Below are 14,047 nucleotides of genomic sequence, written 5' to 3' on the forward strand. Positions count from 1 at the left end.
TCGAGAGCTGCAAGAGAATGACTGGTAGTGGCAGTTAGGGGAGGAGCTATATAGACAGCTCTGCTGTGGGTGATCCTCTTGCAGCTTCCTGTTGGGAAAGAGAATATCCCACAAGTAGTGGATGAATCCGTGGACTGGATACAGCTTACAAGAGAAAGAGCTGTTAAATTTTTATTTTAGAATAGGGTAGGGTAGGGCATTTTTTTATTTTGGGGGCTTTGTTATTTTTTTAGGGGGCTTAGAGTAGGTGTAATTAGTTTAAAATTCTTGTAATCTTTTTTTATTTTTTGTAATTTAGTGTTTGTTTGTTTTTGTAATTTAGTTTAGTTGATTTAATTGTAGATAATTGTAGATAGTTTAGTTAATTTATTGATAGTGTAGTGTTAGGTTTAATTGTAACTTAGGTTAGGATTTATTTTACAGGTAATTTTGTCTTTATTTTAACTAGGTAGCTATTAAATAGTTAATAACTATTTAATAGCTATTGTACCTAGTTAAATACAAAGTTGCCTGTAAAATAAATATAAATTCTAAAATAGCTACAATATAATTATTCGTTATATTGTAGCTATATTAGGATTTATTTTACAGGTAAGTATTTAGCTTTAAATAGGATTAATTTATTTAATAAGATTTATTTTATTTCATTAGATTCAAATTATATTTAACTTAGGGGGGTGTTAGTGTTAGGGTTAGACTTAGCTTTAGGGGTTAATACATTTATTAGAGTAGCGGCGAGGTCCGGTCGGCAGATTAGAGGTTAATACTTGAAGTTAGGTGTCGGCGATGTTAGGGAGGGCAGATTAGGGGTTAAAACTATTTATTATAGGGTTTTTGAGTCGGGAGTGAGGTGGTTTAGGGGTTAATACATTTATTATAGTGTCGGCAAGGTCCGGTCGGCAGATTAGGGGTTAATAAGTGTAGGTAGCGGCGACGTTGGGGGGGGGCAGATTAGGGGGTAATAAATATAATATAGGGGTCGGCGATGTTAGGGGCAGCAGATTAGGGGTACATAGGGATAATGTAGGTTGCGGCGGTGTGCGGTCGTCAGATTAGGGGTTAAAAAAACATAATTTATGCTTACCTGATAAATTTATTTCTCTTGTAGTGTATTCAGTCCACGGGTCATCCATTACTTATGGGATATATTCCCTTCCCAACAGGAAGTTGCAAGAGGATCACCCAAGCAGAGCTGCTATATAGCTCCTCCCCTCACATGTCATATCCAGTCATTCGACCGAAACAAGACAAGAAAGGAGAAACTATAGGGTGCAGTGGTGACTGGAGTTTTAATTAAAATTTAGATCTGCCTCAAAAAGACAGGGCGGGCCGTGGACTGAATACACTACAAGAGAAATAAATTTATCAGGTAAGCATAAATTATGTTTTCTCTTGTTAAGTGTATTCAGTCCACGGGTCATCCATTACTTATGGGATACCAACACCAAAGCTAAAGTACACGGATGATGGGAGGGACCAGGCAGGAACTTTAAACGGAAGGAACCACAGCCTGTAGAACCTTTCTCCCAAAAACAGCCTCCGAAGAAGCAAAAGTGTCAAATTTGTAAAATTTTGAAAAGGTATGAAGCGAAGACCAAGTCGCAGCCTTGCAAATCTGTTCAACAGAGGCCTCATTCTTAAAGGCCCAGGTGGAAGCCACAGCTCTAGTAGAATGAGCTGTAATTCTTTCAGGGGGCTGTTGTCCAGCAGTCTCATAGGCTAAACGTATTATGCTACGAAGCCAAAAGGAGAGAGAGGAAGCCGAAGCTTTTTGACCTCTCCTCTGTCAAGAGTAAACGACAAACAGGGAAGAAGTTTGACGAAAATCCTTAGTTGCCTGTAAATAGAACTTCAGGGCACGGACTACGTCCAGATTATGCAAAAGTCTTTCCTTCTTTGAAGAAGGGTTAGGACATAATGATGGAACAACAATCTCTTGATTGATGTTCCTGTTAGAAACTACCTTAGGTAAGAACCCAGGTTTAGTACGCAGAACTACCTTGTCTGAATGGAAAATCAGATAAGGAGAATCACAAAGTAAGGCAGATAACTCAGAGACTCTTCGAGCCGAGGAAATAGCCATCAAAAACAGAACTTTCCAAGATAACAGCTTAATATCAATGGAATGAAGGGGTTCAAACTGAACACCTTGAAGAACTTTAAGAACTAAGTTTAAGCTCCACGGCGGAGCAACAGTCTTAAACACAGGCTTAATCCTAGCCAAAGCCTGACAAAAAGCCTGAACGTCTGGAACCTCTGCCAGACATTTGTGTAAAAGAATAGACAAAGCAGAAATCTGTCCCTTTAACGAACTAGCAGATAAGCCCTTTTCTAAACCCTCTTGTAGAAAAGACAATATCCTAGGAATCCTAACCTTACTCCATGAGTAACTCTTGGATTCACAACAATACAAGTATTTACGCCATATCTTATGGTAAATTTTTCTGGTAACATGTTTCCGAGCCTGTATTAAGGTATCAATAACCGACTCCGAGAAGCCACGCTTTGATAGAATCAAGCGTTCAATCTCCATGCAGTCAGTCTCAGAGAAATTAGATTTGGATGGTTGAAAGGACCCTGAATTAGAAGGTCCTGCCTCAGAGGCAGAGACCATGGTGGACAGGACGACATGTCCACTAGGTCTGCATACCAGGTCCTGCGTGGCCACGCAGGCGCTATCAGAATCACCGATGCTCTCTCCTGTTTGATCTTGGCAATCAGTCGAGGAAGCAGCGGAAATGGTGGAAACACATAAGCCATGTTGAAAACCCAAGGGGCTGCTAGAGCATCTATCAGCGCCGCTCCTGGGTCCCTGGACCTGGATCCGTAACAAGGAAGTTTGGCGTTCTGGCGAGACGCCATGAGATCCAGTTCCGGTTTGCCCCAACGACGAATCAGTTGAGCGAAGACCTCCGGATGAAGTTCCCACTCCCCCGGATGAAAAGTCTGGCAACTTAGAAAGTCCGCCTCCCAGTTCTCCACGTCTGGGATGTAGATCGCTGACAGGTGGCAAGAGTGAGACTCTGCCCAGCGAATTATCTTTGAGACTTCTAACATCGCTAGGGAACTCCTGGTTCCCCCTTGATGGTTGATGTAAGCCACAGTCGTGATGTTGTCCGACTGAAATCTGATGAACCTCAGTGTTGCCAACTGAGGCCAAGCTAGAAGAGCATTGAATATTGCTCTTAATTCCAGAATATTTATTGGGAGGAGTTTTTCCTCCTGAGTCCACGATCCCTGAGCCTTCAGGGAGTTCCAGACTGCGCCCCAACCTAGCAGGCTGGCATCTGTTGTTACAATCGTCCAATCTGGCCTGCGAAAGGTCATCCCTTTGGACAGATGGACCCGAGAAAGCCACCAGAGAAGAGAATCTCTGGTCTCTTGATCCAGATTTAGTAGAGGGGACAAATCTGAGTAATCCCCATTCCACTGACTTAGCATGCATAATTGCAGTGGTCTGAGATGCAGGCGCGCAAATGGCACTATGTCCATTGCCGCTACCATTAAGCCGATTACTTCCATGCACTGAGCTACTGACGGGCATGGAATGGAATGAAGGACACGGCAAGCATTTAGAAGTTTTAATAACCTGGACTCCGTCAGGTAAATTTTCATCTCTACAGACTCTATAAGAGTCCCTAGGAAGGGAACCCTTGTGAGTGGTAATAGAGAACTCTTTTCCACGTTCACCTTCCACCCATGCGACCTCAGAAATGCCAGAACTATCTCTGTATGAGAATTGGCAATTTGAAAACTTGACGCTTGTATCAGAATGTCGTCTAGGTACGGAGCCACCGCTATGCCTCGTGGTCTTAGCACCGCCAGAAGTGAGCCCAGAACCTTTGTAAAAATTCTCGGGGCCGTAGCTAACCCGAAGGGAAGAGCTACAAACTGGTAATGCCTGTCTAGAAAGGCAAATCTTAGATACCGATAATGATCTTTGTGAATCGATATGTGAAGGTAGGCATCCTTTAAGTCCACTATGGTCATATACTGACCCTCTTGGATCATGGGTAGGATGGTTCGAATAGTTTCCATTTGTAATGATAGAACTCTTAGGAATTTGTTAAAGATCTTTAGGTCCAAGATTGGTCTGAAGGTTCCCTCTTTCTTGGGAACCACAAACAGATTTGAGTAAAATCCTTGCCCTTGTTCCGTTCGCGGAACTGGATGGATCACCCCCATTACTAGGAGGTCTTGTACACAGCGTAGAAATGCCTCTTTCTTTATTTGGTTTGCTGATAACCTTGAAAGATGAAATCTCCCTTGTGGAGGAGAAGCTTTGAAGTCCAGAAGATATCCCTGAGATATGATCTCCAACGCCCAGGGATCCTGGACATCTCTTGCCCAAGCCTGGGTGAAGAGAGAAAGTCTGCCCCCCACTAGATCCGTTTCCGGATAGGGGGCCCTCTCTTCATGCTGTCTTAGGGGCAGAAGTAGGTTTTCTGGCCTGCTTGCCCTTGTTCCAGGACTGGTTAGCTTTCCAACCCTGTCTGTAACGAGCAACAGTTCCTTCCTGTTTTGGAGCGGAGGAAGTTGATGCTGCTCCTGCCTTGAAGTTACGAAAGGCACGAAAATTAGACTGTTTGGCCTTTGATTTGGCCCTGTCCTGAGGAAGAGTATGACCCTTACCTCCAGTAATGTCAGCAATAATTTCTTTCAAGCCGGGCCCGAATAAGGTCTGCCCTTTGAAAGGAATATTAAGCAATTTAGATTTAGAAGTCACGTCAGCTGACCAGGATTTAAGCCATAGCGCTCTGCGCGCCTGGATGGCGAATCCGGAGTTCTTAGCCGTTAGTTTGGTTAAATGTACAACGGCATCAGAAACAAATGCGTTAGCTAGCTTAAGTGCTTTAAGCTTGTCCATAATCTCATCCAATGAAGCTGTGCGAATGGCCTCTTCCAGAGACTCAAACCAGAATGCTGCAGCAGCAGTGACAGGCGCAATGCATGCAAGGGGCTGTAAGATAAAACCTTGTTGAACAAACATTTTCTTAAGGTAACCTTCTAATTTTTTATCCATTGGATCAGAAAAAGCACAACTATCCTCCACCGGGATAGTGGTACGCTTAGCTAAAGTAGAAACTGCTCCCTCCACCTTAGGGACCGTCTGCCATAAGTCTCGTGTGGTGGCGTCTATTGGAAACATTTTTCTAAATATAGGAGGTGGGGAAAAGGGCACACAGGGTCTATCCCACTCCTTGCTAATAATTTCTGTAAGCCTTTTAGGTATAGGAAAAACGTCAGTACACACCGGCACCGCATAGTATCTATCCAGCCTACATAATTTCTCTGGAATTGCAACCGTGTTACAATCATTCAGAGCCGCTAATACCTCCCCTAGCAATACACGGAGGTTCTCAAGCTTAAATTTAAAATTAGAAATCTCTGAATCCGGTCTCCCTGGATCAGATCCGTCACCCACAGAATGAAGCTCTCCGTCCTCATGTTCTGCATATTGTGACGCAGTATCGGACATGGCTCTCACATCATCAGCGCGCTCTGTCCTTAACCCAGAGCTATCGCGCTTGCCTCTTAATTCTGGCAATTTTGATAATACTTCTGTCATAACAGTAGCCATGTCTTGCAAAGTGATTTGTATGGGCCTCTCTGATGTACTTGGCGCCACAAAATCACGCGCCTCCTGAGCGGGAGGCGAAGGTACTGACACGTGAGGAGAGTTAGTCGGCATAACTTCCCCCTCGTTGTCTGGTGATAATTTCTTTACAGATAAAGACTGACTTTTATTTAAAGTGACATCAATACATTTAGTACACATATTTCTATGGGGCTCCACATTGGCCTTCAAACATAGTGAACAAACAGATTCATCTGTGTCAGACATGTTTAAACAGACTAGCAATGAGACTAGCAAGCTTGGAAAATACTTTCAATAAATTTACAAGCAATATAAAAGACGCTACTGCGCCTTTAAGAAGCACAAAAAAACTGTCACAGTTGAAATAACAATGAACCAAATCAGTTATAGCAACCAAATTTTCACAGTAAATGTATTAAGTTAGCAAAGTATTGCACCCACTAGCAAATGGATGATTAACCCCTTAATACCCAAAACGGATAATCAATTTAACAATTAACGTTTTTATCACAGTCTAACACACTGTCACAGGTCTGCTGTGACTGATTACCTCCCTCAAAATGAATTTTGAAGACCCCTGAGCTCTCTAGAGACGTCCTGGATCAAGGAGGAAGAAGCAGGAAGACTGTGACTGAATTTTTACTGCGCAAAAAAGCGCTAAAATAGGCCCCTCCCACTCATATTACAACAGTGGGAAACCTCAGTTAATATTTCTATGCAGAAATATACGTCAGCCATGTGGAAAAATCATGCCCCAATAAGATTTATCACCAAAGTACCTCACAAAAACAATTAACATGCCAGTAAACGTTTTAAACATACATTTTTAAAGGTTATGTAGTGTTATCAATAAGCCTGCTACCAGTCGCTTCTACTGCAGTTAAGGCTCCTACATTACTTCAGTATTAACAGTATTTTCTTAGTCAAATTCCATTCCTTAGAAAATTACTTTACTGCACATACATTCATCAGCCTGATACCAGTCGCTACTGCTGCATTTAAGGCTGTACTTACATTACATCGGTATCAGCAGTATTTTCTTAGTCAATTCCATTCCTTAGAAAAATATTTTACTGCACATACCTCATTTGCAGGGGACCCCGCATGCTATTCCCTTTCTGAAGTTACCGCCCTCCTCAGAATGTGCGAGAACAGCCAGTGGATCTTAGTTACTTCTGCTAAGATCATAGAAAACGCAGGCAGATTCTTCTTCTAATGCTGCCTGAGAGAAAAACAGCACACTCCGGTGCCATTTAAAATAACAAACTTTTGATTGAAGAATAATTAAGTATAAAAACTCCACACTCCTCTCACGACCTTTCTACTATGTTGAGAGTTGCAAGAGAATGACTGGATATGACATGTGAGGGGAGGAGCTATATAGCAGCTCTGCTTGGGTGATCCTCTTGCAACTTCCTGTTGGGAAGGGAATATATCCCATAAGTAATGGATGACCCGTGGACTGAATACACTTAACAAGAGAAATTTTATTAGAGTGGCGGCGATGTGGGGGAACTCGGTTTAGGGGTACATAGGTAGTTTATGGGTGTTAGTGTACTTTAGAGCACAGTAGTTAGGAGCTTTATAAACCGGCGTTAGCCCATAAAGCTCTTAACTCCTGACTTTTTTCTGCGGCTGCAGTTTTGTCATTAGAGTTCTAACGCTCACTTCAGCCAAGACTCTAAATACCAGCGTTAGAAAGATCCCATTGAAAAGATAGGATACGCAATTGACGTAAGGGGATCTGCGGTATGGAAAAGTCGCGGCTGGAAAGTGAGCGTTAGACCCTTTCCTGACTGACTCTAAATACCAGCGGGCGGCCAAAACCAGTGTTAGGACCCCCTAACGCTGGTTTGGACGGCTAACGCAGAACTCTAAATCTAGGCGAAGTATTTTAGTAAAATAGACTTAATCAATTAGTTTTTCTTGTGTTTAGAAATGAAATCTGAGCATTGCTAAATGGATGATGAAATCCAAAACCCAATTTGTGCAAGGGTTGACTCTTTTTTTTTTTTTTAGTTTAAGTGTACCTTGTTTGTGGTGTTCAGCTGAAGGTATCTCTTTCTGGTAGTAAGATGGTCCGGTGGGAGTATATTTCCATCCGTTGAGTATCTCACTTTAGTAATGTCATCCGTTCAATTTTTATGAGTCTAGTTGTGCGTTATGTGGAGTCGGTATTGGTCCTTGAAATAATTATGATGAATTTTGAATGTAAGAAGGTTAAAATTAAGATAAATCCAGAAGAGGTCAGGATCCTGAGGAAAGTGTGGCAGCCAGCAGCGGCGCCTCCCCCTTAGCATAAGACTATCCTACGTACTAATTAATGCCTGGGACAAGCATAAGGCTATCCTACGTACTAATTAATGCCTGGGACAAGCAAAAGACTATCCTACATATTAACTAATGCCTGGGACAAGCATAAGGCTATCCTACGTACTAATGCCTGGGACAAGCATAATCTATCCTAGGTAATAATTAATGCTTGGGAAAAGCATAAGGCTATCCTACGTCCTAATTAATGCCTGGGGTTAGAATAAGGCTATCCTACATACTAAATAATGCCTGGGACAAGCATAAGGCTATCCTACATACTAATTATTGCCTGGGACAAGCATAAGGCTATCCTACGTACTAATTATTGCCTGGGACAAGCATAAGGCTAACCTACATACTAATTAATGCTTAGGACAAGCATAAGGCTATCCTACATACTAATTAATACCTGGGACAAGCATAAGGCTATCCTATGTACTAATTAATGCCTGGGATAAGAATAATGCTAGCCTACATACTAAATAATGCCTGGGACAAGCAAAAGGCTATCCTACATACTAATTAATACCTGGGACAAGCATAAGGCTATCCTACGTACAATGAATGACTGGGATAAGCATAAGGCTATCCTACATACTAACTAATGCCTGTAACCAGCATAAGGCTATCCTACATATTAATTAATGCTTGGAACAAGCATAACCTATCCTAGGTACTAATTAATGCCTGGGACAAGTATAACCTATCCTAGGTACTAATTAATGCCTGGAACAAGCATAACCTATCCTAGGTACTAATTAATGCTTGGAACAAGCATAACCTATCCTATGTACTAATTAATGCCTGGGACAAGCATAAGGCTATCCTACATACCAATTAATGCCTGGGACAAGCATAAGGCTATCCTACGTACTAATTAATGCCTGGGATAAGCATAAGACTATCCTAAGTACTAATTAATGAATGGAATAAGCTTAAGACTATCCTACGTATTAACTATAGCCTCGGACAAGCATAAGGCTATCCTACGTACAAACTATAGCATGGGACAAGCATAAGGCTATCCTACGTACTAATTAATGCCTGTGATAAGCATAAGGATATCCTACATACTAATTAATGCCTGGGATAAGCATAATGCTATCCTACATACTAATTAATGCCTGGGATAAGCATAAGGCTATCCTACATACTAATTAATGCCAATGATAAGCATAATGCTATATTACATACTAACTAATGCCTGGGACAAGCATAAGGCTATCCTACATACTAATTAATGCCTGGGACAAGCATAAGGCTATCCTACATACTAACTAATGCCTGGGATAAGCATAAGGCTATCCTACATACTAACTAATGCCTGGGATAAGCATAAGGCTATCCTACATACTAATTAATGCCTGGGATAAGCATAAGGCTATCCTACATACTAACTAATGCCTGGGACAAGCATAAGGCTATCCTACATACTAATTAATGCCTGGGATAAGCATAAGGCTATCCTACATACTAACTAATGCCTGGGACAAGCATAAGGCTATCCTACGTACTAATTAATCAGTTACTTACAATTATATATATAGGTATCATTGGCATTAATTTGAGATTGTACGTAATATTCCTTACAAATTGAACAGGATAACCAGTATTTAACATTCCAATATTCTTGATTTGCATTATATATATATATATATATATATATATATACACACACGTATAAACTCATCCACTTTAAGGGACACACAGTTGATTGTAGTCTAAAAAATGGACATAACGAGTATTTTAAACAAACTAATAGAAAATGGCTTTAATAGATTTTATTGGTTGCTATAATTCCTACTAGGAGCAGAAATATGTCTAAGTCCCCGTAATGCTACATAAATTAGGCCAATATCAAGGAATTAAAATAACTTAAGTAATATGTACTCCCGTGACTTGATTAAATTATTGATTAACAATTAATCTTTTTACTATGAACAATGAATATTTTTACTAGTCTTAATGAAATAAAGTAGCAATACATTAATAAGTTATTAAGTGAATTACAACTAAATAAGACTGGCATTGAAATGGTTAAAGGAAAGTGGGCGTAAATGAATATGGCTTTAAAAAGCAAGAAATCAATCACATCAGGTATCTTGAGAAAGGCTGCAAGCCGAAACGCGTAGAATCTGATAATCACTTTAACTGATCACAGACTACACAGAGGAGGCGCAGACCCGGTAAACAGGAGGCCACCTACAAATACTCCACCGGCTCGAAGAAAGACCAAAGACCCACCCTGGAGCAGAACTGCTACCAGAACGAACGTCAAAAGACGTAAAAGAAGGAGGTGTAACGAGTACCCAGTAAACGGAGGTACGTACCTACTACACTCCACCGGAGATCCACCCAAAACTTAAGACAACATCACATTTACAGTTCACTGTGAACAAGGACAACTGGAACATTACAAATAAGGTATTATCCTAGCTGGGAGGCCGAAGACACACAATATAGTATAGGTGGATACTCACACTTTATAAGTTTGCTACATACAAAATATTGCTTCAAAATACCAATGGAAGACATTAGCAACATACTCACGAATATATATATAAGAGTGTTTACTCAAGGACATAATCGCTATAGACACAGACTTTTTCCATACTCATTGCTCTATGCTAAACGAATCCCAATCACCGGCCACATTATTTCCACACCGTAGAGTTATTTGATTTTAATACATGTATTCTTTTCTTTTAAGCATTATACATTATATGCATTATATGTTTTTATATTGAGACATATCTAGTCACTATTCGTTCAGCAAATTAGGATGTTAAACACTAGCTAAGATTATCTAGTAACATTTACAGACATTGGTGTCTATATTAGTTGTAATATAGATTGTTTTAAATAAATCTAGGATTTTATGTATAGGAGTGTTATTTTTGAATATAATACAAAGGTTGATCAATAAATTGTTCTTATTCAAAGTTTAAATTTAGAGTTTGTGGCAATTAATGACATATACAGTCACCATATGGTCACATTATTTAGGACTGTTTCTTTTGTTATATCTATTAGGAGTACATAATACTTATAAATATATATTTTTTGCCATTTTAATCAGAGATTGGGGGAATAGCGAATTTACAATGCACCACCTTATTTCTATATTTAGTATTTTAATATTTTTTGGATAAATGTTTTAAAGGAGAGCTATATTCCTAACCAGACCTACAGTTAATTTTTTTTTTATTTTAAATGTTTTTATTAAAGTATTTCCAAGATATACAGTAGTAAACGTAAAAGAAAAATATTCAAAATAACATTGATTGTTACAGCAATATGATAGTGATACATTTGTTATGCAATTAGGTTAGCAATTATTGTTGGGTTAGATTAAAAATACCAAACATACGCTATCTAAACAGTTATTAACCACTTTATTCTGATACATACTAATTAATGCCTGGTACAAGCATAAGGCTATTCTAAGTACTAATTAATGCCTGGGACAAGCATAAGGCTATCCTACGTACTAATTAATGCCTGGGATAAGCATAAGGCTATCCTACGTACTAATTAATGCCTGGGATAAGCATAAGGCTATCCTACGTACTAATTAATGCCTGGGATAAGCATAAGGCTATCCTACGTACTAATTAATGCCTGGGATAAGCATAAGGCTATCCTACGTACTAATTAATGCCTGGGACAAGCATAAGGCTATCCTACGTACTAATTAATGCCTGGGACAAGCATAAGGCTATCCACGTACTAATTAATGCCTGGGATAAAGATAAGGCTATCCTACGTAGTAATTAATGCCTGGGTTAAGCATAAGGCTATCCTACGTACTAATTAATGCCTGGGATAAGGATAAGGCTATCCTACGTACTAATTAATGCCTGGGACAAGCAAAAAGCTATCCTACATACTAACTAATGCCTGGGACAAGCATAAGGCTATCCTACATACTAATTAATGCCTGGGATAAACATAAGGCTATCCTACGTACTAATTAATGCCTGGGACAAGCATAAGGCTATCCTACATACTAATTAATGCCAATGATAAGCATAATGCTATATTAAGTACAAATTAATGCCTGGGACAAGCATAAGGCTATCCTATGTACTAACTATAGCCTGGGACAAGCATAAGGCTATCCCACATACTAATTAATGCCTGGTATAAGCATAAGGCTATCCTACATACTAATTAATGCCAATGATACGCATAATGCTATATTACAAACTAATTAATGCCTGGGACAAGCATAAGGCTATACTACATACTAATTAATGCCTGCTATAAGCATAAGGCTATCCTACATACTAATTAATGCCTGGGATAAGCATAAGGCTATCCTACGTACTAATTAATGCCTGGGATAAGCATAAGGCTATCATACATACTAATTAATGCCTGGGATAAGCATAAGGCTATCCTACGTACTAATTAATGCCTGGGATAAGCATAAGGCTATCATACGTACTAATTAATGCCTGGGATAAGCATAAGGCTATCATACGTACTAATTAATGCCTGGGATAAGCATAAGGCTATCCTAAGTACTAATTAATGCCTGGGACAAGCATAAGGCTATCCTACAAATTAGATAAGTTTATACTATTAGGAAATATCGGGCAGACTTGCTGGGCCTATGGCTCTTATCTGCTGTCAGTATTCATGTTTAAAAAATGTAATAAAAATATATTATTCTCAAGCTAATTATATGTAATTATTTACTGTTTACGTAGCAGAATAAGCATCTCTTGTACAACATTATCCTTCCTATCTCAGAAACTGTATAAATAAAACAGACATATTTTTTTTTGACAAGCTGGTAGTAATGTCAGTAGCAACGTTAGTAGTAATTTCATTGGTTAGTGTAAGGACCATGTGACATAGTAATAAGATTACCTGGTGCAGTGCTGTGAGTCCGTCCTCGTTGTACAAGCTGGGGCTGTAGCCATTCTGCAGTAACTGGCGCACTGAAAGCAGAGAGAGGGCGGCTGTTACATCACATGATACTGTACTGGTAAATTTATTTACAGAGAGAGATGGTTATATTTATCATTAGTCTAACAGGCTACCTGAGATAGCATCAGATAATCACAGCAGATCTATTACTATTTACATATATATATACACACACAGTATATTACTATAAATAAAAGACTCTTTGAAAAAGCCGCAAGGCGAAACATGTTAGGGACGCTAGGGTACTGGTGATGAGCCCTTGGAGCTCATGTATTTTTAGATAGCCTTAGGAACTAATTTAATTCTTGTTTAATCATCTATAGCATTACATATACTTAAACTGGGTTGAGGGCCAGTGGTAAGCCTGCTGGTGTATTTACTCAGCTGATCTCTAACAGCTCTTAGTTTAACCGGCATCTCGGCGGCTACCAAACAAGGTTCACGGTTATTTGAACCATAGCAGCAGCCATATCTACTTATAGCCGCACACAATCACAAGGGAAAACCTTTCACCTACATGGTATTTAACAACAGTATATTATATTTACAAACTGCAGCTATCACAAACTACCTTACTTTTTATAGTCGGTAGATTAGAACACTACGATACTGCTTAAGCTATACAATTCTGTATGCAAGCTACAACATAGAATGCCAGGAATAATATTAACTGTTGGATAACTTAAAAACTAAACCAATAATTTCTCTGGTAACTAAAAAGCAGAACAACCCAAGTCTTTTAAGCACGTAGCGTGCATGATACTATAGCATGCTCAAACAATGCGTGGCAATCTCAAAGAACAGGTAGTAGTTTGCCAATACTAGCAATATCATATATCCAGCCTAAACACATACACTACCCCTTTATGGGGTTCAGATATATCCTAGATCGATGGGATGCAAAACAGTTCACATATTATTAGATTACGATTCCAAGTATGTGCTAAGCATATGTTGCATTTGTTAACCTGTTAACATTGGAACTTCGAACCTCACAGTAAGTGTTAATGTTACCTTCAAAAAGGAATTCACTTATCAGCATAAGGTTTACTTGAAACTTACTTAAAGCAATAGTCTGATATAGAAATCAAGATAAACCTTTCTATAAAGGATAATAGATTTGTATATAGTTTTATTAGAAACCTATTTAAAGGAACAGCCTGGAACAGAAATTAAGTTAAATTTTCCTACAAAGAA

At 39.4% G+C, this 14,047-nt stretch overlaps 1 protein-coding gene across 1 annotated transcript in view; it reads right to left on the reverse strand.

Moving 5' to 3' along the window:
* Positions 1–14,047, reverse strand: part of PPP1R16A (protein phosphatase 1 regulatory subunit 16A) — a 315,248-nt gene that overhangs the window by 130,814 nt on the left and 170,387 nt on the right. The window contains exon 2 of the mRNA XM_053715494.1: positions 12,791–12,861. Coding sequence (XP_053571469.1) covers positions 12,791–12,861 — 71 coding nt within the window. The remainder of the gene's footprint in view (positions 1–12,790; positions 12,862–14,047) is intronic.

This window comes from Bombina bombina, chromosome 5 (genome assembly GCF_027579735.1).
Source record: "Bombina bombina isolate aBomBom1 chromosome 5, aBomBom1.pri, whole genome shotgun sequence".
Classification (NCBI taxonomy): Eukaryota; Metazoa; Chordata; class Amphibia; order Anura; family Bombinatoridae; genus Bombina; species Bombina bombina.